Source organism: Syngnathus typhle, linkage group LG11 (assembly GCF_033458585.1).
Source record: "Syngnathus typhle isolate RoL2023-S1 ecotype Sweden linkage group LG11, RoL_Styp_1.0, whole genome shotgun sequence".
Lineage (NCBI taxonomy): Eukaryota > Metazoa > Chordata > Actinopteri > Syngnathiformes > Syngnathidae > Syngnathus > Syngnathus typhle.
This window is the reverse complement of record NC_083748.1, coordinates 6,778,490-6,805,388: the sequence shown is the minus strand read 5'-3', so window position 1 is coordinate 6,805,388 and position 26,899 is coordinate 6,778,490. Positions and strand designations below refer to the sequence as shown.

Sequence of the window (26,899 nt, the reverse complement as noted above, 5' to 3'; positions counted from 1 at the left end):
AGCCAAAAGTAAAAATGTATGTATGACTCAGGTTATCAGGGGTAGGGAAAATGGCAGTCTTTACATCCTTGATCAAATAACCTGTTTTTGATGGCTTACTATTTGTTACACGATGTAACATTCACAATTTTTTTTCATTTACAAATAGCACAGCACTAAAACTTTTTTATACGCAAATATGCTTATCTTCTCGCCACATGTTGGCATATTAGTGTTGGCAAACGTTATGACACGCCATACCAACTCATCTCGAAGGGAGGCGCTAATGATCCGACGTGCTGACGCGTCACACACCATCAAACCGTTGAAGAAGAATTGTCATTGTAAACATAAGGCTATGGCAGACGACAGAGGTGGAGGTGAAGACATTAACGACAACATGGGCAACCAGCTACAGCTATTTCCAGGTAAGCGGTCAACTCGCCGGCTGAAAGGGGTTCCCTGCTCGTCGTCTCCCGGGAAGAAATTGTTTCTAACTCACGATCCGGCTCGTTTTAAGGCGATAACAGGCCACGTTCGGTCACAACACACCCTCTTCAGCCGCTTTTATCTCAGCTTGCAGTTTCTCTTTTCTGCCACTTGTATACCTTGCTGTGTGTAGGTGACGGAGAGGAGGAAGACGACGAGGAGGAAGATGGCATGGACGCTGAAGACCGAGACAATGAGGAGGCAGCAAAGCCCAGCATTATCACCTTCGACCCGAGTCTACCTACTTCACACGCTGTGAGTGACTAACCAGCATTGTGTCTCACGTTCACTCGATAGATGTCAACACTATTTTGTGTTTACAGTATCTGGGCTCGGACATGGAGGAGTTTCACGGTCGCACCGTCCATGACGATGACAGCTGTCAGACCATTCCGGTGCTTCCACACACTGCTGTGATGCTGGTGCCTGGACAAACTCTGCCTCTGCAGCTCTTTAGGCCGCAGGAGGTCAGCATGATGAGGAGTGTCATACAGAAGGATCGAACGTTTGCTGTCCTAGCACACAGGTACATGGCTACAAAAGTACAACGTGCAAATGTGCACATAACACAGCAAAATCTGGTGCATGTTTCAGACTGTCTGTGTACTACTTATGCGTTTAAATTATTGCTTTGGATTGCTTTGTGATTATAAAAAGTTTGTTTTTTACAAGTGCAACACTAAAACCAGCACTTTTGGTAGTGCAATAATAATAATAAAAATCATAACGATACATTCATCATCACACTGCTAATGTTGACAGGTTTTATTCAACCATTCTCATAAAGGGGGAAAAAAATCATTCATAAAAAGTGCATAATTGCCACTCCAGAATAATATTAACACAGCAGGTTTGCTTTACTTAATAAATTTGGAGGGGGGGGGGATAACACTGCCTGCAAGCTTAATAAACTTATGAAAAGAAAAACTTGAACAATCAATTCTCTTACTGGAGTATGCATTTACAATGAGATACAGTCTAAAAAAAAAAAAAGGGCCACTCGCCTACTTGAATAAGTGAGCAAAAGGGCAGTTACAATTACAACTCATCACACTAATTACGATACAAGTTTCTGCATGAACAGAGTTAAGTATACCCCAGGAGACAGCCTCTTTGAGTTTCTATTTTGTATTGCTGCAGTGACGCAAGCGAGCCAGAGGCAGAGTTCGGAACTACTGCAGAAATCTACGCATACCGGGTGGAGCAGGAGTACGGCATCGAGACGGTCAAAGTGAAAGCTGTGGGAAGACAGAGATTCAAAGTCCATGAGCTAAGAACACAAGCAGACGGGTACGTTACAATAATTTTACATATCCCGGACTAAACTACTCATGGAGTTCAACCACAAAACCTATTCCTCAAACATGAACACAATCCTTTACCACAAAACACCTAAAGAGTCTTTCTTTTACTCCGCCCCCCTCCCAATTATTGTCAGGAAAAACAGAAATTGTTGTCCTAAAAATTGTTTTCCAAAGTAAGCAGATGTTTACAAATGTCCTGTTTTCATCAAACACAAAGATTATCATGCTTTCATGGAGGACAACAAAAACTGAGAATATTTACTGTATTTATATATTTAAATATTTTTTAGCATGCAAAACGAGGAACATAGGCACATAAATAGAATGAGCAGACTCACCTTTTATAAAAAAAAAAACAAAAAAAAAAAAACAATTGTGATTGGGGACGATGTAAAGCTCAGGCTGCAATACTACAGTTGACCGCTAGAGGGCAGGCACACGCTTATACGTACATGTTTCTGCAGTTGTCATTTTTCACCTCGAGCTGCTCAATCGAATACACACAATATATTTTGTATTACGTAACAAAACAGTCTGTTACAATGCTTCAAAATAGTTCATAAATGTCATTACCGCTTTTTGTCATTTTTAATATTTGAAATGAGTTTATAGTCTTTGTGCCCTGCGATTGGCTGGCAACCGGTTCAGGGTGTCCCCCGCCTACTGCCCGATGACGGCTGGGATAGGCTCCAGCACTCCCGCGACCCCTGTGGGGACTAAGCGGTTCAGAAAATGGATGGATGGAGTTCATAGTCATATTTCATTACCCTCCTTGCTTCCGGATGCACAGTTTTCCACAGTGGCGTCGATGAAGATAATGACATGTCTTAGTTCTGTCCTGAATACAAACGTTTTAGGGAGTCAGTGAAGCTCACTGCTCAGAAAGACACATTTCCGCTCTTTGTTGGTGGCGGCTATAATGCTCGCAAATGTCCCTGTGGCAAGTTAGGACTGTTTGTCGTACTGGAAGTGGCTCCAGTGTGACGGCAAAGCTGTTATTCCGGTAGAAATGGCTTAAATGGAATTAGCTGATATACACTCTCGCTGAGGTCCTATTTTCATAATGCCCCATGAGCTTTTCTTTCATAATGATCTCTTGAAACCTTCCTTTGGATAGTGTGTACGTTCAAAAGTGGAACCATTTTGTTAAACTACAATTTAATGCCTATTGGGGGTTTTTCCCTCCCAGGATTCGACAGGCTAAAGTCCAGATCCTTCCAGACCGAATCCTTCCCGATCCTCTCTCCGCTATTCAGCTAATGCCCCTCTCCAGGCTTGTCGTTCATCCTTCCTCCAAGCCCCCAACTCAGAACTGCAAGCAGGCCGAATGCTGGTGGAATAACTACCAACAGGTAACATTCAGCCTCAACATGTTTTAATTTCAGTCAGTGGTTATGTGAAGAGATGTTGGTCTTGAATTTAAAAAAAAATAAAAAAATGTTGCCCTGTATTCTGGACTAAACAGTTGGAGCTGAAAGGTTCCACTGCAGTGCCGTCATCTATTTGACACAGCATCCAGTCATGGTGCATGTACAGTACGCCTTGCTTTGCGCTGCTATTTTTAACTTAATGGCCGTCTGTTGTTTATCTCAGAGGAAGTTTCACTGTGCCAGTCTGACCCCCTGGCCAGCCTGGGTCTACGCCCTGTACGACTCTGTAAGAGACTAAAAGCAATTTCTCAAGTTCAACAATCTGAATGTGATTGTAAACCACGCGGTCTCCTCCCTCCCTCCCGCAGGAGTCGCTCATGAACCGAATGAAGAAGCAACTCCACGAGTGGGACGAGAATCTAGAGGATGACTCTCTTCCCACAAACGCCATAGGTCAGCCGCAGTTGATTGCGCAACCGTGGCTGACGTACACGTATGAACGCAATCGGTCTCTTAATTTGTTTTCTCTTTCCTTCCTCCCCCCCACCCCCTCCCCCTCCTGTCTGGTTACCACCAGACTTTTCTTACAGAGTGGCGGCCTGTCTGCCCATAGACGATTCGCTCAGGCTTCAGCTGCTGAAGATCGGCAGTGCCATTCAGAGGCTTCGCTGTGAGCTGGACATAATGGATCGGGTAAAGAGAAATATTAAGAAAAATAGAAACTCACCACCACATCGTCACTCATGTATGTGTGTGTGATTTTTTTTTTTCCTTTTTTTTTTTTTCATTTACGTGTTGTGAGTTGAAGTGTAATACATTAGAATTAAATTGATTAACATTTCTGATAGTTAATATTTAATTAAATGTGTATCCCTAATGCATTGTAATATCAGTAGCACTTGTTGACATTGCAGACCAAGCAAGACCCAAGCATCAGATTTTTTTAACGATCTATTAAAAAAATAATAGCGGTGAAAGCACCTAGTTTGGGAATATTTCGGGTAGATGTGCAATGTGACGTTTCCCGTTTTGTTGGGCATAAAACAAGCTGTCCTGAAAATGTACTCCAGTCAGTCTTTTGCGTCACTAATTTCATATTAAGCAACATGCTTTTTTTTTTTATGGTACCACTAAGAACAACTGCTTTCCTGTGAATTCTGTTTTGGGCAGTTATCGCAAAAGCTCATTGATTGCACAGATCTCACAAATGTAAAAAAAAAGATTAGCATTATCCCACTGAAGCTTGAACATTTGAGCATCCTCAATGTGTCAGGCTGTGAGTTCCCACCGCTTTAGTTCCCGTTTGATTGAAGGTAATATGCAGCCTTAATGGTGCTCACTTTCACCTCCATGCTGGCTATTCTTAGACTCTTTTAGAGGTGATGCACACAAGACCTGAAAAGCCTCTGCCCAGCACCGACTTTTGATAGTTATTTTCCTTATCGACCCCATTTGGTATGTTTTTTTCTTTTGGATGATTAAAGTTCCTGTGATGGATTTTCTTGACCTATAAACCGTCTTTTTTTCTGTTTCCTCCTCAGTGCACATCTCTGTGCTGTAAGGGGTGCCAAGACACAGAAATCACCACCAAAAATGAGATTTTCAGGTGATGCAACATGATTGACGGGTTATCAAGGTCTCTCAATTGCGTTTTATTGTTTTTAATTTTTTTTTACAACCAAAACGTAACATTCATTCGATCACCTTTTCCAAGAATTTATTGATCATCTGAAATTACAAGTGGAGCTAATAACGTCAGTGAAGCAAACCTCCCACTGGGAGTCATTTTTATTCATTCATTATATCAAATTGTAGCACTTAACGTGGGAGCGCTTTCCAGTTTTGAATGTAGCATAACTTCCTCATTAGATAGAAAATATAGATGGAGACGAATGAGCGACTTGGTTTAAGTATAAAATTTAACTAATGTCAAGCTTAACTAACATAACTAAGACGCACCAATGTTGTCAGATTAACATTTTGTATCGAGCCATAGTGTACTATTATGTTTTTATTTAGCTTATAATTATCCTGGACTGGTCGTTCTCATTTGCGATGACAACCTGGCTACATAAAAACATGATGTTGTATGAATAATAGTAGCGAGACAATTTTTCATTATTTAATCAAAACCTCGCTGTCGTTATTGTGACTGCACTTTGCCGGCAAGGTAATTGCTCCTAAATATGCAAATGGTAAATTTGATTCAGTCTCAAGTGCAATCCTTTGTCACTCGTGGGTAGCCAGACTATATGGCCGCAATTAGGCAAATTACAGCGACATTAGAAGTGATTAGTGTCCCGGGAAGCTGAAGTTACATCATAGCACGGCCCGACTTTATATAACGGCGACATGGCATGACACTTCATTTGTGTCACACTTTTGAAACTGTTCAGACGCACACTGGAACCCAACCTAATGAACTTGAGTCTATTCAGAGTAAATGATTGCTTGGTTGAGGTTGGATAGATGATTTGTAGGCATCTGGAGCTCTCTTTTAAATTGTATTTGTTCTTTCACGTCTTTCTCCAGCTTGTCTCTGTACGGCCCCATGGCTGCCTATGTCAATCCGCACGGGTACGTCCACGAGACTCTCACCGTCTACAAGGCTAACAACCTCAACCTGGTCGGCAGGCCGTCCACGCTCCATAGCTGGTTTCCAGGGTAACTCGCTCTTTATAGCTCCCGCATCCAGCTGTTACTAGTTCACACAATAACTTGTGTATGACTCACAGCGAGCTTTTCCCTATGGCATCATTTCCAAGTAGCCGCACGCTGTTAGTCGATAGAAAGACACATCCGGCCCGCTGCAAGAATCAATTCCTATTCACAGCATGTACTGTAATGCAAGGTATATACTTGCTTGGATTTATAAATGGTTTCTTTTGGAAGCCAAGCAATCTTTGCGCTAGTTATTCTGCAACATCAAACGCCGTCTGGTTGGATTCTGAATCGGGTCCAACTTTTCCGCTCAGGTACGCTTGGACAATCGCCCAATGCCGAAGCTGCGGCTCTCACATGGGCTGGAAGTTCACCTCCACCAAGAATGACTTGTCTCCACCTCGTTTCTGGGGTCTGACCCGCTCGGCCCTGCTCCCCCGTATCCCCTCCGACGAGGGCGAGGACGGGCGGGGCGGCTCTCGCCTCTTCTGCCTGTGACGTTTCACCTCCCGCTGTGATTGTCGTGTCAAAACTCCTGCCTGGTTGTGTTGCCTCCAAGTAATCACTACATCACATGCTGTCACCCTTGGCAGTCAACCCATCATATTAGAAGAAAGGTAATCCAACCTTCACTTGAGCAGCATATGCTATCGGAGGGAGGCGGCTTGTTCTTTAAGCTTCTTTATATGTAGACACATAAGAGACGCGCATCCCGTTGGTGGTGGTTTGAGCACGCCGCTCCACAGCCAGAGCGTCGGTCCGGCTGACAGAAAAGCAGAAAATGCAAATGTCATGCTTTTGCCCTCCAGCTCTTGTCCTCCACGGGGTTTTGGAGCTTGAGCGAACAGCCTATCAGGATTCCTGAAGAAAGTGCACTTTTTGTATTATTGATGCCTGTCGTCAATATCTCATTAAGTTTGCTCGAGCTTATTGTTGATGTTTTGGAAACTCTGAAATCAAGCGGTTGTATTTTTGTATGCAGATAAACTGGATGATGATGATGATGATGATGATGATGATGATGGACTACAAGGCGAGGGGGCTTTGTGCTCTAATAGCAGTAATGACCCCTTTTTTAAAGGTCACAGCTAATTTGAACTAAGTGGGAGAAGAGCATTTAGCCATCATTTAGAATGTTCCGGCTTTTGAATCATTTCCTGAACATGGTGGGAAAAATGTACAGTATGTTCACGAATGAAAAGATGTGATACGACGGCGTTCTCTTGAGCTGCTCTCAAAATGTGCTGTAAAATGCTGAGTTATGTTCATCAATGATCTTAATTAAAATTGCACACAATGCAATATGCAGCCATTACTTAGAATGTCAATATTGTGTTGGCAAACAGACTTTCTTTGGAGTTTGTTATTTATTTATTTTTTTTTTTAAAAAGCAGCCTCATTGTGATGGTCAAAGCTTCTAACAAAAAATAATAATAACCGTGTCAAATTAATTTCCAAACAGCGAGGGATAATTGAGCCCCCTTTTTAAAAACTTGTTGTTTATGCACACTTGTTTTTAACAATTAAAATGACATAAAATGTCTCTCTCAACAAAGCACCCATCTGAAACTACTTAACATCGCAAAGAGTGATATCGTATCGATATCGACGGTACTGGTAAATGAAGCGTCTGTGTTTTACACATTTTGAGTAACTAGCTTCCAAAATAAAACACCTAATGAACGACCTGCAGATATGCGAACATCTCCTCAATCCCTAAAATGGAAAGAACTTGAATCATTTGCTCCCTCCCTCGGTCCCCATCTGCTGTCCGTGTGGCTCTTTTGCTGCACGGCATGTTCAACATATAGTTTATTTGTATTCCAACAGTTTAATTTAGAGTCGAACATGCCGTTCCACGATCCATTTTGAAGCTATTTTTCCCTCCCTTCAACAGGTTTATGTAGACTTTTTAAACTATACAAAAACGTACTCTAACACTATAAGGTTTACGAGAAATTTATTTGTACATCTTAGTTTCATACATTAATCATTGCTCTGTATTAAATGTAAAATAAATCATGCTTAAATTTATCCTCGCCCACCTGTCACAAGATGCAACTTGTGATAAAGTCCAACAATGAAATAGTTAAAAATGCAGCTTTTAAATTAATAGTGCTCAGGCTTGATTGTGTGTGTCTTGGAATCAATTTATAGGACAGTGGTGCCTTGAGATATGAGTGACCCAACTTTCGAGTGTTTCAAAATACAAGTAGTTAGGTCGATTTTTTGGGGGCTGAGCTGTGAGATACGACACTGTGGGGTGACAGTGAACACAACACACTTCAGTAAGTAAGTAATTTGGCACATAGCAAATTTGAACTGATTACAGTTAACTCCATTGTTTGTAATTCCCATCTTGACCGCTAGATGGCAGCACACTTGTCTCGTGTGAGTAAATCTGAAAGAAATATATATTATTTTATTTTTAGCACAGCCTAGTTTTGGTTAAGAAAAATTATGCACCATGATGATCCAGAATATGGTTCCAATTTCTGATCATTTTACAACAAAAAGATGATTTTGGAACTGAACTCGTGTCTCAGGACACCACAGTATTGGTTCTTCACTGTGCAGGTGTCTGCTGAATGTTCTCCTCGAGTGACACCATAGAAAAGGAATGGAACATAATGGTTATTGGAGACTGGTTTTCTTTCTGGCACCTCACTCGGACACAATGTCCTTGTTCTCGTGTTCTTGCCCTACGTCCTGCATCTGGAACACACTTCCCCATGCAGGCCACCCACTTGTGCTTGTCTGAGAGATGCCATATTTAACATCTCATTTGTCAAATGATATATTTACAGTCCAGAGAGACACCGGAGGTTTAGGATCTTCACGGCATGCAGCAGGCGTTAACACTCCTTGCTTCTTTTCACCAGTGTTCCTCCCCTGAAACGCTTTCTTCATTTGTTGTTGTTGATAGTTTTAAAACTGGTGTAGAAGGTGCTGACCAGTGTTGCCTCGTCGTGCATGGAGTCCTTGGTGAAGGAGCGCCTTTGGCACACCGGCATCAGGAGCCTTCGAGGCAGCGGACCACTGAAGAAGAGGTAGATAAGGGGGTTGGCGCAGCTGTTGAGACTGGCCAGCAACATCAGGATGGTGAAGGTGGCAGCTGCAGTGAGAATAGGTCAGAATATTAGGGACGCCTGTGCAATTTAGGAGAATTGGAGCTGTATCAAAAAATGTAACTCTACAAAGATTGTGGATAATTGTAGTTATATTTGCTGTGGTGTTTACATATATACATACTCGTATGCCTTCAGATATGAGTCAATAAAACTTGTTTTGTCTTGGATGCACAAGTAGGAGAGACAAGCACTACGGTGGAAGTGTAAGAAAGAATTAGTAGATCTTAGTAATAAAACGTATTATAGTCGCTGACCCCAAAGTAATATGATCCTCCTCACTTGCCGTACTTTAATTGTGCCCGTGTTGTGTGGGGGCCCTTCATCCATATCATTTCATGTTTTTGTGATAAACATTTCAGAATTTCAGAAGACAAAATTAGAAACTCAGATAAAGTTACAAATCTAATTCAAAAAAATATCTCTATTGCCTTTTGCACTATATAAATAAAGATGATGGCTGCATTTCAGACATTAATGGCTCAAAGTGCGTCTGCGTAGGGTGGGGTGGGGGCACGGCCCACTAAAATGCACATTTGGTATATTTGTCTACATTCCCCCCATCGTGTTGTTTTATTTTGATGGAGCAGCACTTACATTCCTTTGGTGCATTGGGGTCCCACGCAGACCACAGCTGAACTGTGAAGAAGGGGGACCAGCACACCACATATGCCAGCACAATAACAACGGTCATCTTGAGGGTCTTTACCCTGGCTTTAGGCATGCCGGCCGCGCCACTGGCTCGGGGGGGCAACGGGACAGACAGGCCGCGCCGAGCCTTCCGGCGCAGATTCTGTTGGATGGCCCTGCAGATGCGCACTTGGCAGAAGATAAGCGTGATGACGGGCACCACGAAGATGACCGCGGTGGTCCACGTAATGTAGGTCTTGAGCCCCCACGGCTGGACAAAGTTGGCCCAGCAGTCGTACACACCCGGTGCCACCTCCACCCGGGAGAAGATGAACACCTGAGGCAGACTGCCCACCAGCGACACCCCCCACGCCGCGCACACGGCCGCGCTCATGCGCCGGTGCGTCCGCTGAAACTTGACCATGGGGTTGCACACCGCTTGGTACCGGTCCACCGTCATGGCCACGATCATATAAGTGGACGAGAACATGCCCAGAACCTGCAAATACTTCACCAGGCGGCAAACCAGGTCCGGCCCGATGAACCTGTCCGTGATGTCCCATATGAGCTGCGGGCACACCTGGAAGAACGTCACTACCAGGTCGGCCAGCGCCAGGTGGAAGACGAAGACGCGCATCCGGCTCATGTGCTTGCGCTGTCGCCACAGGACCAGCAGCAGGACGCCGTTCAGGATGGCGGCGCTGGAGAAAATGATGGCCAGCAGAGTGATCTCTACCCTGGCCAGAGTCTCGTCTCTCGGATCCGCCAGCTCGCTGTCGTTGATTGCTGGTGTCATCCTCGCCTGATGTTCAGGTGTATGACCAAATCTTCAGCTTGCATGAATATATTCAGAAATTACACCGTTTGTTTTTGTTTTTTTAAGTAGCTGCAGTAAGAATTGTGTGGCTGGCTGCCTTTGCACCATTTTTCAAGTCAGAAGTGGGAGTGAGCTCGGGCTGGAATCATCAAGTGTCCGTGTGTGTTTGTGCGCGCGCGCCTGCGTGCATGCGCGCTCCATTTGAAGGGACGCTGACACAAAGCGGAGGTTATTATTATCGGCAACAACACATTTTCCTGCTGTTTCCATATTTGATTTAGAGCTTATGATTTACGGTGAGTCCTGAAAAACATCTGAAGTAAATTTAAATCTCAAAGCCAACTTGATATTTCAAGGTATTGCAAAGTTATAGCCAGAGACTGTGAAGATAAGAAGTCTACACACTCTTGTTCAAATGCATAGTCATCACCAACATCACAAATTGTTATAATGTTCAGATTCTTTTCATGTTAAATCAAGGTTATGAATTTTTAAAGTGGGATAAAATTCAATCAAGAAATGGGGTCAAGTTGGACCATTAGAAGGACTAGCTTATTTTTTTATTTACAAAGGAATTCCCCAAATAAAATATTAATCGTTGATATTTTTAGTAAACTATATTTTAAAAAAAAAATCACCGTGCTGATGTCATGTGACGTCACCACCCAGTGGGCCAATCAACAAGACCAGTGTCACACGACTTCTAACCGGATGTGAATCTTGTAAACATTCAAGTTGAGGCGGAAAAAGGTAGCCTTCTTTGTTTTCTTTTAAAAGTTACAGCTCAGCGGAAATACTTAAGAACAAACTTATGATTTCTCTTCCTTATAGCGTTTCGAGGCTAGTTAGTGTTTGCTAGACGCGACTGGCCGTAGTACGAAAACTAGTTAGCATTAGCGCTACGTGACGAACAGCACGTTCGCACCGATGTCTCAAGACGGAGATGCGTCCCTGCCCCCGTTTCGATCCCTGCACTCTCGCGTTCCCATGAGTCTTGTTTTCTGTAACCGCAGTCCCAGAGTGGTCCAGCCACTATGGATTGATTTCCGTGGGGAGCCACGGCCCTACAACGACTTACAGCCTAGAACGGGAAGAATAATGAACACCTACGTAGGTAAGCTAACCTTTGGCCAAAGTGATACTGTGCAGAGTGAGATGATTGTAAAATAGATCATTTTCAGACTATGCCGCAGCTCACCTGCTGAGAGTTGTGGTTAGAAATCACTGTTGAAATTCAGCAATATTGTTGACTTGAGTTTGTGAATGTTTACCCCTCCCTCCAACCCCCAGGCCACCCGTGGATGTTTAAAGATCTAGAAAGTGATGCTCTGATGAGGGTGAACGGCAACGAAGTCTTCCTGCCTGCTCTGACAGATGGTGGAAGTGCTGCTTTTGTAAATATTACTCTGCCAGGTAGGTTTTTACACACGCACACACTTGCAAATGCAATCCTCAAAAGAATGATTGCCGGTGGCACAATCTTTAAAAAGTGATTCTAAGACGTCTTTCCAGACCACCAGCGCTGAAATCAATAGCCATTCTGATTTTAAGGTTTTACTTTCAGCCCATATCACCAACTTCTAAATAAGAAATACACAAACGATGACATTTCCAAGCATGTATTTAATTCCCATGTGTAAACAGTTTACAGCCTCAAGGATCGAGCCCTTCAGGTGATCCGACGCCTGGTACGGCCAGAGGACTACAGAAGTTTGGAAATAGCACGGTGCCTGATCGAGGAGCTGGAAGACCCGCCCAGTTTGTTGAAAAGTTTACGACGCTTGAATCAACGTGTAGAGGACCATCTACTCGACAGAATGCAAGACCAGGGGGAGTGATTGAGATGACTCTCGGACTATAGCTCAGCAACAAGGCAAGAAGCTAAAGAGTCAACTTTTTTTATTATTGGATTGTTTGAAAGTACAACTAAACTAATCTGTTCATGTCTTCTAAGAGGAATATGGGCTGTATGAGCTATCTTCTGTGAAGGTGCGTTTTTATTGGCCCGTTCAACTGCCCGTGTCGATCGCATTCGTGACAAATGAGCTGATTCCACAGTGGGATCATCAGAAAGCAGTGGTTATGGACATTGGAAAAATTATTTAAAAATGATTCATCATAGTTTTATTTTTCCCCTTATTACTTACTGTATGCTACTGTTATCGAAATAAGTTCCATTTCCAACATCATGTTTGTCACACGACCCTTGTCCTCGTTTTCATCAATGGTCCCCCGCTATGGTGTCATCAGAACACAAACATGAAAAAGCCAAAGAAAACCACAAGTAAGTCCTTTAGATATGCTCGTTTGATTTTGGGGTTCAAGTTCAGGTTACTTAAGGGTTTTTTAAATTTTATGGTTCCACTTTATTGATGTCTTTAACTGCTGAGTGATGAACATTTAAATGTATCACTTGAACAGATGCTATTTAGCTTGCATTATATTAAACATTACTCATTTTTATATGTGTGTTTATTTGTCAAAGATTAGTTTCAAGTTACAATTTATTAATGTGTGGGGATGACAGAAATGGAATTCAGTTACACTCATTTAAAGCTAATGCAGAAGTCAATATTACCATGTTGCCGACCTATTGAATGTTGATTATAAAATGTATTTAGAATGATCATATACTGCCTCCAGAATCAACCTTTTTTATATGTTATCTCATTCCAAATTGAAATAAATATTTCATATTTCGTGGTCCAACTAGAGCCCCGACTCAGATTCTGATGTAACATCCCAGGTATTTCCGCACTAACGTTATGTTTTTTTTATCTACAATTTTTGAGGAACAAGATTCATTTAGTCCATTTTGGATTACAGCTAAAAGTCTACACACCCCCTGTTCAAATGTGAGTATTTGTGATACAAAAAAACAAAACTAAGAGGAATTATTTCAAAAGCTTTTCTACCATTACTAAGATTTGTAAGCTGTAAAAGAAGAAGAGAAGCCGCGAACACTATTTTATGAGTTCAGAATGAACCAATCGCATTTACAAATGTCATGTTAGATTGTAGTGGTTCTAGTAGGCTTTTGCTGACAACTTCCTTTCGGGTGTTCAGTTGGCGCAAAACATACCTTTTGGAATTCTGGCCCAAAAAGGTCAATCTCAGATTCATTGTTTTATAACACAATGTGTTGTGTTGTGTTTGGCTCCAAATCATTCCCATGTATTTTATGTTTAGAAAGAACAACAGCAGGGGGTAAAAATCGTTACTTTTATAGGTAGTGTGAAAGGGGCTTGTGTAAACAAACAATTAACGACAGGGTGGTGCAGTGGGCAGCCTTCCACTGCTTTGGGAGCAGTTGAGTAAATTGCAATGCTTAGCCATTGTCGAGCAGAAACGCAGGGGCTCGTTTATTCCACCTTCCCATATGCTGAAGCCGGCCAATATCAAACCAATGGCCGAACAATAATACAGTGCAGGCTTGAATGCGGTTCTGTGATGCTGTTGGACTTCTTGTATGGGTTTCCAAAAATGTGAGGTTCATCGCAAATAAAATTCTCCACAGATGTCAAAGAAAATAGGTCATTAAAAAACATTATTTTGTGAAAGGCCTTAAGAGGCAATCCAGGAGCATTCATTAAATTAAAACGCCACTGGTAAACTGCCAGTTAGCAATTAGCAATGAGCAAGCTTGTTACATTTCTCAAAGGATTCTGCATGGGCACTCCCAGACCCCTTTGAGAGCCAAGACCAAGTGTATGCCCAGTTTGTCGCTTGGAGTTACTCCAAGTCACTGGCTCTTTCGACTTGAGGCGTATTTTATTCAGCAACTCCAGACGATAGCTCGTATAACATCATTGTTATTATTTCTGGCTCGTCTGCAGAAAAGCTTCGTCAGTAAATACAATACGCACCCATATAAAGATTAATTAAACAAAGGCGTTCAACACTGCAATAACTCAATTCAAAATGGGGAGTAGTTGTAATTTACAATCAACAAAAAGGGCAGGAATCCATAAGTTCCTTGGTGTTTCAATTAATTTGTTCTTAATTTGAAAAGGAGGCGGACAAGCACCACAAAAACTAGATGAATGGATGTGGAATCCTCACATTACTTGCATTACAGGGTAGTGTTGCAAAATAGTGTTGCTGGACAACCCTGTAAAAGTTCTCTATGAGAGCCCGAAACAGTGCAGGTGCAGAAACAGCGTGATATGCAAGCTGCTGTGATTCAACTAATATCGTCATCATGACGCTTTCCTCAGCATGACATTTTTGATCCTGTCAGGAGTGCCCATCTCCAATCTGATCATTGGAGCAAGATGAAAATGGTAATTCATATATCAATTCCATCTACCTTTTTGAAAGACACAAGTAAAACCTATCGATTTGTTTCCCAACCTTCAAAGAGCCAAGGCCCGTAGTCACGAGTTTACATTAGAAAAAAGTCATGGCACGTGTTTATGCAATGAAAACTCAAGGCCTGTTCAGTCTAACACAAAGCGGATATACGTGCAGTGTTTGTGTCAGTGGGAACATTTAATATTTTATTTCCAAGCATGCCAAAATCACAACCGCATACGTAGCCATCATGTGAAGTGTCTCATTAAAAGTCAGACGACAGAGCATAAAAAGTTAAATGTTCAAAATACAGCAACTCAAACCATTTTGACAGTTTTTTTTTTTTTTTAATCTATCATCACCATGGCACTTTTATGTCGTGTCTTGTGTCCTTTCCTGAAGGTCAGCGTCGTTAAACACCCACCTGCCTCAAAACATGCCAGTGCAGGAATGTTCTCAACAAATGTGCCAGGAGCGGCTTCTACTAGCTGGTGGAAACAAAAAAAACTTCTCATGTGAGTCTTGGTCCCACCTCCTTATGCAGCACATCACCAATATCATAAATTCCATCCATGACAACACATTCACACATGCTTGTTAGATGAAAGAATGACAGCTACTGTCCGTACTCGTTTATTTCGTAGCAAACCCAAAGACACTTCCTTTTTAAATATCACAATACAGCCTTTGCTGATGATGGAGACTTGGATGCAACAGCAGTAATCCACATCAACGTCTCGCCTATGCTAGCCATTAGGGATTGTATTTAGAAATTATAATAGTTTTAAAACATCAACATTTCTTCCCTTATAAATAAAGGATATAGCCTCGGTGTCTACAAAACAGTTCTGGGATTACACAAAATCTGAGAGGATTTTAATTTCCCAATCCTGTGCCTTGTGTTTAACGAGTTCAATAAAACATTTCACAAAAGGTAAAAGCATCTCTTTCTGCATCGTGAATTCTCACAGCCAGGCTGTGAGAGTGAACTAAATCTAATATCACATATTCTTGATGAATTATGTTAGACGTTAAACATTTGCATTGTGTTGAATTATTGGCTTTATATTAAATTATGTAAACTTTTTGCGTTTGTTTTTTAATATTTCATTTAGAGTGGGCCATTATTTTATGTCAGAATTCCGTTGCAACAATGACTATTCAGTTCATGTGTTTTTTAAAAGTTTTTAAAATAATATTGGATAGGTGACACGTTTGTTTGTTTGTTTGTTTGTTTGTTTGTTTGTTTAGGACAAAACTACCACTAACAATTATTACTGAAACAAATGTCAGTAGGAAGACAAAATCATTTTCATAATAAGCATTTTATTTAAAAGTAATATAATATAATATATAAATAAAACGCAAAAATAATAAAGTAATTAATGAAAAACAAGATGTACTGCGACAATTGACAGTACTTGTGCCATTATTATTATTCTACCAAAATGCTCGCGCCAGTCGTTTTGACCAAATCTCGCGAGGTGAGAACAAAGCATAGCTTTGTCTCCATCTAGCGTTACAAAAACGCTATAGCCAAAGGACGTTCTATAAAGAAATAAAACTTCAAGGAACTTTATCGTCCTCAAAATATCTTTCCATGGTTGCTGGTAGGTGCTGACTCGCTGAAACGGTCCGCTCCGGTAATTCTAAAAACAAATCTACTGATGTATCTACTTTTTTTTCCGCCAAACGTCATGTTTGGTCTTTAAGTGCACAGTTAGCGAGCGGTAAAATATTGCTAATGTTGAACTAGCTTATTAGCGAGGTTAATCATGTGTCTTTCCTGGGTTACCACACAGTAAAAAGAAACTAATATTTGAGACATTGTAATGTTTTACTTCAGTACAACATAAACCGAGTGGCTTAGTGGACTCTGCGTGCTCAATTTTGCACAAGGTCATGATTGCGCCATATTTTATTTACAATGACTACTTATCGTTCTGAATTTTAGCTATTTGTTATCAAGTATCAGAAATAATTTAAACAAAATTCATACATAAATTCATCACTAAAGTTGTGATCTATCTATCATGTTTCTATCTAGGTTATCCAACATGGACAATAACAGAAGAAAGGTGACAAAGCTTCAAAGAGTTCAAAGAAGTTTGTCCCCAACTGAATGTGTTGGTAGAAGACATAAAGCACTCATGCTGGGCAGAGTGTCACCTAAAGCAGATGAGATGAGCGACTCCCCAGGACAAGCCGGCGTTGGCACACTGAGACTCAACAGCCCTAAGAAGAAAGCAGAGGCAACCCCTGATGCCGTTGCCTCTCAAAGCAAAGATGGGTTAAGGAAGCGCACCAGGAAGTACTTTGAAACAGTCACGCCCCAGGTGAATATTGTGTATGATGTTTCATGGAAATCCTGTGACTTAAATAACAAGACTTTTTTTATGTGTGGCCATCTTGCATAACACCTTTCAGGAGGATTCTCTACAAAGTGGAGTATTTTCTCCTCCTTCAAACGTTTTCATCAAGAAAAAGGACAAGACAGCAGAGGAAGGCTTGAAGACAATTTACAAGAAAGCAATATCTGCAGCTATGGCCGAAAGGGGATTGATGAGCACGTTTCCTAAAATCAGCAGCCACTTGTCTCTGCCCTCTTCAACAAGCCCTCATGCGAAGACTGAAGAACACAGCCAGGCTCGTGCTGTTGGCCAAAAAGATGACGCAATACCACAAGTGGGTAAAAGGGTAAGTCTCAATCAGTTGAAACTTTTTATTGCCTTACTTTAAATGAGCACATCCCAAAAGATTGGTTAGAATGCATTTAGTGTCATTTCGGAGTTGTCTTTTACATCCCTCTTGTTAGACTCTCTGCCTCAGGTCTCTGTTTATCACCTTTGATGCTCGATCTCTGAAGACACGATATTTGCAGGACAACTGTTTGTCTCAATCACTTTGATGTCTATGGTGGCTTTTATTGGGAGTGTAAAAGGAGTTTGGGGCAAACAAACAATTTGGTGTAGTGGGCAGCGTTCCACCACTTTGGGAGGAGATTGGTTGCCCAAGGGCACCTCTGTCACTGCAAATACACGGGCTTGTTGCTCATTTACTCCACAGGCTCAGATGATGAAATCAAACCCTTTTGATGTGCTGAACTACACAGTGGAAATTTGAATACAATGAGTGATTTTTGTCTTTCAATATACACTTTTTGATATATGTGATATTACAATTTCGTCTTTGTTGTCTTTCAGGGCGTAAAAGATTGTCTCTACTACCAAGGTGACGTATTTGCATCAGAGTCTGAACCTCAAAATCAGGATGTGAACTCTTTGATGCCTCCTCTTGAGTCTATTCCAGATTCCTTGTCTTACCACCGTGCGGCTCCTCGGGATGACGACTCTGACGGCTGGAATAGCCCGAGCCCGCCAAAGAATTTCAGCTTTAATGCTCCATCTCCCGTGTCATCCCCGGGGGGTGAATGCTGGGATGACTTCAGTTGGAATGATTTTGATTCATACAAACAGCAAGAATATAGAAGCCCTTGTTCTGACCAAGTGGGTCGCAAAATTCTAATCCCCAAGACCGTTCATTTCTCAGACCCTTTTGCTCTGCCTCTACATACAGACAGTAGCCAAAGTACCTCATCAGCCACACGCCGTCAGTCATACTCGGGCTCGTCCGTCCATTCCCCCCGTTACACATTTCAGCATGATGTCGTATCTAAGCCGAGACTGTCCCTGGGTGAAGCTCCGCCCCCTTGGTCAAGTTACCCCCACAGCTCCGGTGGCTTCATCGACACGCACTGCCATCTTGACATGCTCTACGCAAAACTGCGCTTCCGCGGCTCCTTCGGTCGTTTCCGACAGGACTACAGCAGCAGCTTTCCGACAGAGTTTCAAGGCTGCATTACGAACTTCTGCAACCCACAGCTCATGTACAAGGAAGCCCTATGGGAGGGGCTTCTGTCTGAAGACATGGTCTGGGGGGCTTTTGGGTGCCACCCACACTTTGCTCATCAGTACTCCCGTGTCCATGAACACAGCATACTCGACGCCATGAGGCATCCAAAAGCCGTGGCGTTTGGTGAGATGGGTTTGGACTACTCCCATAAAAACTCCACACGTGTCGCAGAGCAAAAAGAGGTCCGTTCAAAATGACGTCATCAGAACTGAGTGACGCGTCCACGTCCTCATGGTTGTTTGTTCTTTTGATGCGAAGGTGTTTGAGCGGCAGCTGCGACTGGCTGTCACCATGAACAAGCCTCTGCTGGTCCACTGCAGGAATGCAGATGAAGATCTGATGGACATCTTGAAAAATTGCGTCCCCAGAGATTACAAAATTCACAGGTGTGTAGTCACATGATCTTGTGGCTTCTTGTTGGAAGATGTCACAATATTTCTAATTAAGGATAAAAGTGCAAAAAGAACAAGCTTACAAGTACAATCCTAACCTTCATGCTTTGATTCATTTTGGTTCATAGGCACTGTTTTACAGACAGCTACGAGGTGATCGAACCCTTCCTGGAAGCGTTCCCCAACCTGTACGTGGGCTTCACAGCTCTGATCACCTATTCCAGTGCCAGCGCAGCCCGAGATGCTGCCCGCAAAGTCCCCCTCGACCGCATTTTGCTGGAGACAGATGCACCGTATTTCTTGCCAAGACTGGTATGTTCACTTTCAGGCCTTTAAAAAAAAGTCATGACTTTTAAATGATTCTTCCATTCTGATAGGTGAAGAAAAAACTCTGCCAATTTTCCCATCCCGGACTGGGCATCCACACACTGCAGGAACTGAGTCTGCTCAAGGGGGTAGACATGCCCACCGTGCTCAAAACCATCCGAAACAACACCACTCAGCTCTACGGCATCTGAGTGCCGAAGGTCAAGGTGTTGAATGTTAGAGAAGTCAGCTTTGCTGAAGCTGGTTTCTTTGTGGCTCCTCATGGATCAATGTATTGAATATTTTTACATGTGCAGTGCAGTGCAGTGTAATTTAGTAGGTGAGATTCTGATATTGTTATGATTTTATCGGTTTAATATATCTTATGGAGTCTGTTTTTGGTGGTTTGAAAGCTTGGCAAATAAATGAAATAGTTCAATTGCTGCAGTTTTTGAAACAGTTGTGCCCACAAGAAGACACAACATCACAGTACATTAAAATGTCGAAGTGGACAAGCAAAACATTTTTTGGATTGATTGGAGCAAATTCCCACTTAGATGTCCGTTTTGAGTGCTTTTCAGTTTGAGCAGGAAACGTTGTGAAGTGGCATTGACGGCTCTGAATCATGGCAGACAGGTAGGGGGTGTTCTTTCTTTTTTATAAATACACTCCCAACGTGTGTTTTAAGTGCTTTTTATCTTGAGCAGGCAAGGTTGTGAAGTGGCATTGATGGCGCTGACTCATGGCAGACAGGTAGGGATGTGCTGTTTTTCCCTTTCTCAATCTCTATTTAGATCCCAACATGCAGGTCAGAACACACTTTGTTCCGGAAGCTACAAATGTACACAAGACATGCAGCAACATGTCCACATCTGCTTTGATTCGTGTGACCCTCTCGCTCGAGGCGGGAATAATGTGTTTGTCGAAGAACCATTGAGGTTTTCTGTTTATTTGGAAGCATCATAAGGTAGTCGATTTTCAACCATCACATATCATGCGAGTAATTTACTGTGGCGGACCCTGACTGAAACTCTAGAGTCGAAACTCTAAACAAATACGAAGGACGGCTCCGTCACATTTGAACAGAAGTGTCGAATAGAACATGTCATTAAAAAAAAAAAAATTGTATTAGTATTTAATTGCAGAGAAGAGAAAAGGATGGTCTGCATTTAACAACTTCACATAGAATAGAAATAATTACAATTGAATAATATTAGAATAATGTATTGATTCTCAACCTTAAGTATTACATTATAAATCAGAATGTATTGTTTGGTAGCAGGATTTAAGAAAGACAAATCGCAAGTGCAGTTGATAGATGTGGCCACAAGACGGCGGTATTGTAAAGATTACCTGTTAGCATAACTGCAGAAGAAGGTTAGGGGTGGTTTGCGTACTGTCACAGCAAATGTCTTTAAATTTCATTGAGAACAGCTTTTATAATGGACAAAAAGAAAAGGCCGTTTGACGTGACAGCTTCTTCGGTAAGTTGTATTTTCTCATACCGACATCTTCCGACGGTAAATGTCACGCGTAATCAGGCTAACCTTAGCCACCATGCTAGTTTGCTAGCATTAAGTTACATTCATTTACGTAGCTTCAAATATCCTCCAAAGGAGATTCTTAAACACGTACTATGGTTTCTTACAGCTAGTGGATCTTAAAGCCGAGCTATACAGAAAGCAGGAGCAATTCAAACAGCAGAGACTTGGCCAAGAAAGTGACGAGACTGGTCACAAACCAAAACCCAAAGCTAAGGTACGTCAATGTTATATTTAATATGTCCATGTTAAAAGGAGCCATCTACTCAAGCTGCTGCTCTATCCGCTGTGTAGAAACCAAATGTATTTGTCAAGCAAAACTCTGGAGTTTCGGCAAGAGCTGAGAAAGATGCAGAAGAGTTGGCAGAGGAGCAGAGAACTCTGGCTAATGCAAAGTAAGATGACAATATCGAAAGTCCTAAAACCGCATTATAATGAATACCTTTTTTGTTTATCAGGAGCAAGCTAGAGCAAAAAGCCAAACTCTACGAACAGATGACCAAAGGAAATTTCCCAGGTTAGATATGGATGTCACATCACCTACTGTATGTGTAATTATAAAGGTGCTTAATAGAATTAACCTTCATTCCAGATGAAGAAACAGAGGGGTTGTACCTGGTGGATTTTGCGCAGAAGATTATTGACACAAGAAGAGAAACTCAAACGCAGAGGATCGCTGACAGTGAGGAGGAGGAAAGAGCCAGATTGTCCCCTGTTCCTCCTCCGGAGAACCCAGATGAAGAATGGTAATATCTTCCTTCATATTTGACAGAGAGCAAAAGTAAACTATCCTACTTTGTTTCAATCTGAGGGTGGACTTTGTGGACACTTTGGGACGATCGCGAAGGTGCATGAAGAAAGACTTGCCAGATTTCCTGAAACTGGACCATGACATCAAAGGAAATGGGTAATCAAAAAGAGTTTACATTTTATTCGGCAATGGATGGTCAACTGAACATGTGTTTCATGTACAGTCCCAAAGTCTCTGCTGACTTGCTGTCAGAGGACATGCGCAGAGAGCTGCAGAGGCAAGAGTGGGAGCGAGAAGAAGAGGAAGCCATGAAGAAGCCTGTTGGGCCTGTCCACTATGAGACCATCAGGGCTCAAGGTGAGCTTTTTGGTTTGGGGTTGTACTGGAAACGGAAATTTTGCCTTAACTTTGGTGTCTTGGTGTCACCTTGCAGAGGCTCGGGAGCTCGGTGTGGGCTACTTTGCCTTCTCGCACGATGAGGAAGATCGCAGAAAGCAGAGGGAGACTCTGGACATGCTCAGGGACCAAGTGAGCTGCTCATTTTAATCGCTCCGCCTGAAAAATGCCAGAGTGTAAATAGATAGTGAATCCATTAGTATAATATGCTCCCCTGAAGATCACGATCATCCCCTTTTTCAGACGACTGATCAGCGGAGCAAGAGAGAGCGACTGAAAGAGAAAAAGAAGGCCATCCTGCAAGCCCGGCTGGCCAAAATAAAGCAGAGGAAGCTGAAGGCCAAGGGGGGCGTTGAAGAGCAGTTAGAGGAGGAGAATGAAGGTCAGAATCCCCAACAATGTACAATTCACGTCTCTTGGTTTCATTTGGTTAAATATCTGCATGTGTGGTTATGGTGGCTTTGTAGATGAGGACATGGCAGCACCCTCGCCGCCGCCTCAGGATCCACCAGAGGTCAGCAGAGTGAAGAAAGTGGAAGTGGAGATTCAGGAGCGAAGGGACACCAAACCTGGTGTCCCGCATGTTCGAGAGTGGGACAGAGGCAAAGGTACATTTGTATTGCTCTCGATTGCACTAAAGTATCACAACAAACTCAACTGCAGCTGTCAAGAAGCATCGAGTGTCTTTAGTTGAGACATTGGTGAGAAGATTGAGGGCTAAAATTCTCTGCAAGTAGAATATCACAAATGATAAAACCACAAAGGAGTCATGGAGGTCAAATGATGGTGGTTAAACAAAGGTGTATTTCACTTTCTCCAGGGTAAAAAGATCCTCATGAATACACTGTTTTTAAAAATGTCTTTACATATTAACACTAATAATTCAACTCGCGTGTCTTTCTGATTTTTTATTTTATTTTTTCAATATTCAAGAATCCATGTTCAGTGAGTGGAAAAGCCGGCGTCAGTCAGAGAGAGATTCCGAGTTTGCGCCTCCCTCCACATACTTTGCTGAGCAATGGCGCCCGAGACCAGCAAAGACACAAATTCCAGAGAAGAAAACTCCCCAAATGTCCTTCCTGGGGACACAAAGCCCAGGTGGGGCCACTGAGAATCCACGCCCTCCCCCTGCGGCGGCCCCCTCACAGACTGCCCCTCCACAAAACCCCCCAGTGCAGCCACAGCCTCCGCCGCCATGCCAGCCTCCCCCCGCGGCGGCCCCCTCACAGACTGCCCCTCCACAAAACCCCCCAGTGCAGCCACCGCCGCCATGCCGGCCTCCAGGACCCCCCGTCAACCTGCAGTACCCACTTCCTCCTTTCTACCCCCCATTTGCTCCTCCACCCTTTATCTGCCCACCTTACCGATTTCCTAACTTCCCCGCACACTACCAGAGCCAATACCCACCCCCGATGCCGAGCCAATTCCCGCCCCAGGTGCAACCTCAGGCCACTGTGCCCAACCAGCCCCACCTGCCACCCAAACCCACAGAGCCCGGCCAGCCTGAAGCACCCCCCCAACCAGTAGAGCCTGACCAACCTCAGCAGCCACCTCAAGCCCCCTCACAAAGTTTGGACGACATGCTGTCCTTCTACAGGAGTATCACTTGATACTTGCATATAGAAAAAAGGAGTCCTGGGGGGAGCAACAGTATGTCCCGCATAGATTTTTAGCGCACTTTACCCCCATGGACCGTGTAGGGACTTCATAAACTTCTCCAGTTTAAATATTTAATAAATGGGCTGATTTGACATAATTGTGACATAGTTCATTTCAGACAATACAAATACAGAAAGACTAGAAATACAATTGTTTTGTGCACCGCTGCACAACTGTGCATTATAAGGCATCCATGCACAGTTCAATGAAAGAGCTGTGTCTTGACCTACAAACGGCATCATTGTTGAATACCCTCGCAAATTATGATCACAGTTAACATAGTAAAATATAACACCATTACTTGAATCAGAATGCATTTTTATCTTTATAAGAGTAGGATTTTTGTTAGGATGAATGAATGAATGAATGAATGGCTGGTGCCAGTATTCTGGATGAGAGCACTAAGTGTGTGACTGTTAAACCAACAACCACTAGATGTTGCTGCTATCAGAAAGTTGTTTACTGTATCGCAGTACATCATTTAAAAAACAAACAAAAAAAAAACAAAGTCAATATGTTCCTTTGAGAATTCCTCATTTCACTCCTCAAAATGCTGACTTGACCTTCATATTTATTCTATGAAGTTATGATGTAAGATATAGTACATGATGGTCAAGCTACTGCACTTGTCGTTTTATTTATTTTTTTAAATTTTGTGTGAGTGATGAATAAACCACAAATAGACAAATCGACATGCAAACAGCAAAATGAGGGTGAATAATGACTTTTTTGGCTAATATATTAATACTTTCATTAGTAGTTCCCCCCCCACATTTTCACTCATCCCCCAAGGGGAAAATTTAATGAATCTTGATCAGCGTTTTCTCAAGACTCTTTGGGCTTTGAAGAAATAAAAATGGTGGTTTTGCTGACCCCCTGAGATATCCTTAATGAACCCATACAAAGGTGACAGTCTACTATACGCTCTGCTGACTGGCCACTTTAGTGCATGGAATGACTTTTATGTGGGGGGTGGGTGTTGTAGCGCCACCACTCTGAAAAATGATGTCAGCGCGTGAATGTGTCACTTTCATCCAAGCAAGACTTCCTACTGCTTTCAAAATGGCGGGATGTGGAAACAAATGAGGAAGCCTCTCGAGACACAAGGACCACTAATGTTTTTGTCCCGTGATCATTTTTGCTGTGTTAATTGAATCATGTTTTAGCAGCTCAATTTGGGTTGGCAAATTGTAACTGATTTAATTTGTGTTTATTGTAACCACAAATTTGGGAGTATTGGCCTTAAAGGTCTCGTGAAGGCTACGCATATGACTTTATTCAGGCCTCACAAACGTACTCAAACATAATGTGAAACTATTGGCTTTCTCTAAAAGACCATCTCTTAATATATCCCGGGGTGCTTTTGTAAATGTGTTTGTTGCCTCAATATGCTTGATTCAACCAGTTGAGTCTTAATGACCTATTATCCCTAATGGCACGTTCCGTATACCCTCCACTTGTTTTTATGTTCATGGCTTGCAATTCAAAGAGGGAATCCTAAATTGTTCCAAAAAGCTAATAATGTATTTTAGTCTTCAATTGGCTGCCTTGTCAAATAGTTTTTGTTCTTCTGGTTGACACACTTGTCCGTATTGCTCAGGTAACTTTCTCGAAGGTTAACAATCTATGGCTTTGATTTCCACTTTCACTCCGTGAAGTTCACTTTCTGATCGGACCATTAAAGTGCAACATCGTGAAAGTGCCCTCAGGCTTAATTAAAAATCTCTCACCGTTTAGGGCCTTGTTTGATCTTGAACCATGACCAAAGTGTCCCTGAAACCAGAAAACAACAGGTAATGTGTGATGAGCCATGTATGTTATTGTCCCGTCGTGACATTTAACCTTTCCAATGACATCTTTTATGACTGCGGTACATTATAGTATAGCAGTTTATGACCATTTACAGATCAAACCTCACAGGTCATTGAACTCAAGTGGAAGGAAAGAAGGAAGGAAGGAAGGAGGATTCTTCAAAGCTCTCCATTCAGTTGATTTTTGTTCAAATCATTTGCATTCAATACTTTCAAATTCTAAATTGTACCTCCAAGGAATAGTTCCTATGCGCAAATTCTGTATCTTGTCTTTCCTGCTGCTCCTGATGAGATGATTTGCTCTACATGGCAGCCAGCTTGGCCTCCTCTACCATCTCCGCTCCACAGTGAGCTGTAAGCAGCCAGTGTGTTTGCAATGAGAGCTTGTGATGCTACATAACAGTGCTCCTGCTGCTTTCTGTCACAGGCCGGTGGAGAACCTATGTGGCCAGTGCCCACAATAGCAGATGGACCAAAGTGTGCTTTGCCTGGATCCAAAACTAAACAGAAATGTTGCATATATGAACCCAGAACCCGGGTGCCTTTAAAGAATTTCATGCAGAAATTTATACTAATAATGCTGGTCTGTTTTTCCCCCCAGCTTTGGATTCTGAGCAAAAAAAAAAAAGACCTTCATAAAATGTTGATGAAAGAGTTGATAAAAAGAAGGAAAATTGTGAAAAGCCTGGCATCTAGGTGGGGTCCTAGCATATTACAAAGGGGGCCAGTGCCCCCATGCCCCCTTAGCTCTGCCAGTGTTCTCTTCGAATACATTAGCCGGACACTGTTAAGACTGCATGGACGCAGCCTAACGACCTCATCAATTGCGCTCGTGCGTAAAGGGGAGCCGAAGAATAAAGGAATTAAAGTGACGCGGGGTTGTGTGTGCTACAAAGTGCCCAGCATGTTTGCTGCCTGCTGCGAACAGATGCAGTAATGAGTCCTCCAAGTATTCTTTGACATTAAGCTTGACGCCGCACGTCGGACCTCTGGGGGTCCTTTCTTTTATAAACTAATTACACGCGCAGTACTGGTCTTAAAACTGCACACTTTTTGGACACTTGGGAGCTGGGGGGTCAGTGAGCTCAGTCAACTTCATTTCAGCCAGCATCAGAGGATTAATTTTGGCTGTTTTGTTTCATTCTTTGGATTTTTACATCACATTTCGGGAGTCTACCGGAAAATGGAATATTACACTGAGCACTGAGGAGAATGTGATTCCTCTTGGCAACCCTGATTTCACTCTTAGATGGTCTACTTTAATATGGCCACTATTGATTGGTAAATGTGTTTGCGCAAAAGGGACCTCTTGCTTCACCTTGTGTGCTTACAAGATTCATCGTCCCTGTAAAACTAGCTGTTCCTATTTATTATGTATGGCGAACCTTTGAAACACTCTCAACTGTGCAACCTTGAAGTTTTTCCCAAAACAAAAAGTTCTCGGTGAGCACGTAAATCCC

The 26,899-nt window shown here is 42.5% G+C and overlaps 5 protein-coding genes across 7 annotated transcripts; 4 read left to right on the top strand and 1 right to left on the bottom strand.

Moving 5' to 3' along the window:
- Positions 1-287: 287 nt before the first annotated feature.
- Positions 288-7,155, top strand: crbn (cereblon). Its single transcript, XM_061291088.1, has 11 exons — positions 288-407; positions 602-723; positions 792-994; positions 1,609-1,758; positions 2,962-3,124; positions 3,366-3,428; positions 3,511-3,595; positions 3,720-3,835; positions 4,684-4,748; positions 5,675-5,806; positions 6,118-7,155. Exons 1-11 carry the CDS (start codon positions 338-340, stop codon positions 6,299-6,301), a joined length of 1,353 nt encoding a protein of 450 aa, XP_061147072.1. The 5' UTR covers positions 288-337; the 3' UTR covers positions 6,302-7,155.
- Positions 7,156-7,805: 650 nt separating this feature from the next.
- On the bottom strand, positions 7,806-10,525 carry LOC133162124 (oxytocin receptor-like). Its single transcript, XM_061291090.1, has 2 exons — positions 9,529-10,525; positions 7,806-8,918 (listed from the first exon to the last, which is right to left on the bottom strand). Exons 1-2 carry the CDS (start codon positions 10,355-10,357, stop codon positions 8,710-8,712), a joined length of 1,038 nt encoding a protein of 345 aa, XP_061147074.1. The 5' UTR covers positions 10,358-10,525; the 3' UTR covers positions 7,806-8,709.
- A 534-nt stretch (positions 10,526-11,059) lies between these two features.
- On the top strand, positions 11,060-12,841 carry vhl (von Hippel-Lindau tumor suppressor). 2 transcript variants are annotated; one of them, XM_061291092.1, is made up of 4 exons: positions 11,060-11,128; positions 11,392-11,492; positions 11,669-11,791; positions 12,023-12,841. In XM_061291092.1, exons 2-4 carry the CDS (start codon positions 11,477-11,479, stop codon positions 12,214-12,216), a joined length of 333 nt encoding a protein of 110 aa, XP_061147076.1. In that variant the 5' UTR covers positions 11,060-11,128; positions 11,392-11,476; the 3' UTR covers positions 12,217-12,841. The 2 variants fall into 2 exon arrangements, with proteins under 2 accessions (XP_061147076.1, XP_061147075.1); XM_061291091.1 differs by having other exon boundaries at positions 11,066-11,492.
- A 141-nt stretch (positions 12,842-12,982) lies between these two features.
- Positions 12,983-19,720, top strand: tatdn2 (TatD DNase domain containing 2). 2 transcript variants are annotated; one of them, XM_061291085.1, is made up of 8 exons: positions 12,983-13,233; positions 15,074-15,186; positions 16,719-17,007; positions 17,099-17,368; positions 17,875-18,765; positions 18,842-18,969; positions 19,104-19,287; positions 19,353-19,720. In XM_061291085.1, the coding sequence occupies exons 1-8, from the start codon at positions 13,144-13,146 to the stop codon at positions 19,491-19,493; spliced, it is 2,106 nt and encodes a 701-aa protein (XP_061147069.1). In that variant the 5' UTR covers positions 12,983-13,143; the 3' UTR covers positions 19,494-19,720. The 2 variants fall into 2 exon arrangements, with proteins under 2 accessions (XP_061147069.1, XP_061147070.1); XM_061291086.1 differs by lacking the exons at positions 12,983-13,233; positions 15,074-15,186 and adding an exon at positions 16,207-16,281.
- Positions 19,721-20,180: 460 nt separating this feature from the next.
- On the top strand, positions 20,181-24,320 carry ccdc174 (coiled-coil domain containing 174). Its single transcript, XM_061291087.1, has 11 exons — positions 20,181-20,765; positions 20,932-21,039; positions 21,117-21,217; positions 21,281-21,339; positions 21,415-21,568; positions 21,634-21,729; positions 21,797-21,930; positions 22,007-22,101; positions 22,213-22,351; positions 22,437-22,577; positions 22,903-24,320. The coding sequence occupies exons 1-11, from the start codon at positions 20,724-20,726 to the stop codon at positions 23,577-23,579; spliced, it is 1,746 nt and encodes a 581-aa protein (XP_061147071.1). The 5' UTR covers positions 20,181-20,723; the 3' UTR covers positions 23,580-24,320.
- Positions 24,321-26,899: the final 2,579 nt, after the last annotated feature.

Coding starts and splice junctions, on each gene's coding strand:
- crbn (XM_061291088.1), top strand. CDS start 338: ATGGCAGACGACAGAGGTGGAGGTGAAGACATTAACGACAACATGGGC. Junction 724..791: donor GTCTACCTACTTCACACGCT/GTGAGTGACTAA, acceptor TTGTGTTTACAG/TATCTGGGCTCGGACATGGA. Junction 4,749..5,674: donor ACCAAAAATGAGATTTTCAG/GTGATGCAACAT, acceptor GTCTTTCTCCAG/CTTGTCTCTGTACGGCCCCA.
- LOC133162124 (XM_061291090.1), bottom strand. CDS start 10,357: ATGACACCAGCAATCAACGACAGCGAGCTGGCGGATCCGAGAGACGAG. Junction 8,919..9,528: donor CCCCAATGCACCAAAGGAAT/GTAAGTGCTGCT, acceptor TTCTCACTGCAG/CTGCCACCTTCACCATCCTG.
- vhl (XM_061291091.1), top strand. CDS start 11,306: ATGTCTCAAGACGGAGATGCGTCCCTGCCCCCGTTTCGATCCCTGCAC. Junction 11,493..11,668: donor AATAATGAACACCTACGTAG/GTAAGCTAACCT, acceptor TCCAACCCCCAG/GCCACCCGTGGATGTTTAAA. Junction 11,792..12,022: donor TGTAAATATTACTCTGCCAG/GTAGGTTTTTAC, acceptor ATGTGTAAACAG/TTTACAGCCTCAAGGATCGA.
- tatdn2 (XM_061291085.1), top strand. CDS start 13,144: ATGTTTTTTTTATCTACAATTTTTGAGGAACAAGATTCATTTAGTCCA. Junction 15,187..16,718: donor AAACAAAAAAAACTTCTCAT/GTGAGTCTTGGT, acceptor GTTTCTATCTAG/GTTATCCAACATGGACAATA. Junction 19,288..19,352: donor CGTATTTCTTGCCAAGACTG/GTATGTTCACTT, acceptor CCATTCTGATAG/GTGAAGAAAAAACTCTGCCA.
- ccdc174 (XM_061291087.1), top strand. CDS start 20,724: ATGGACAAAAAGAAAAGGCCGTTTGACGTGACAGCTTCTTCG. Junction 21,218..21,280: donor AGAACTCTGGCTAATGCAAA/GTAAGATGACAA, acceptor TTTGTTTATCAG/GAGCAAGCTAGAGCAAAAAG. Junction 21,730..21,796: donor CATGACATCAAAGGAAATGG/GTAATCAAAAAG, acceptor TTTCATGTACAG/TCCCAAAGTCTCTGCTGACT.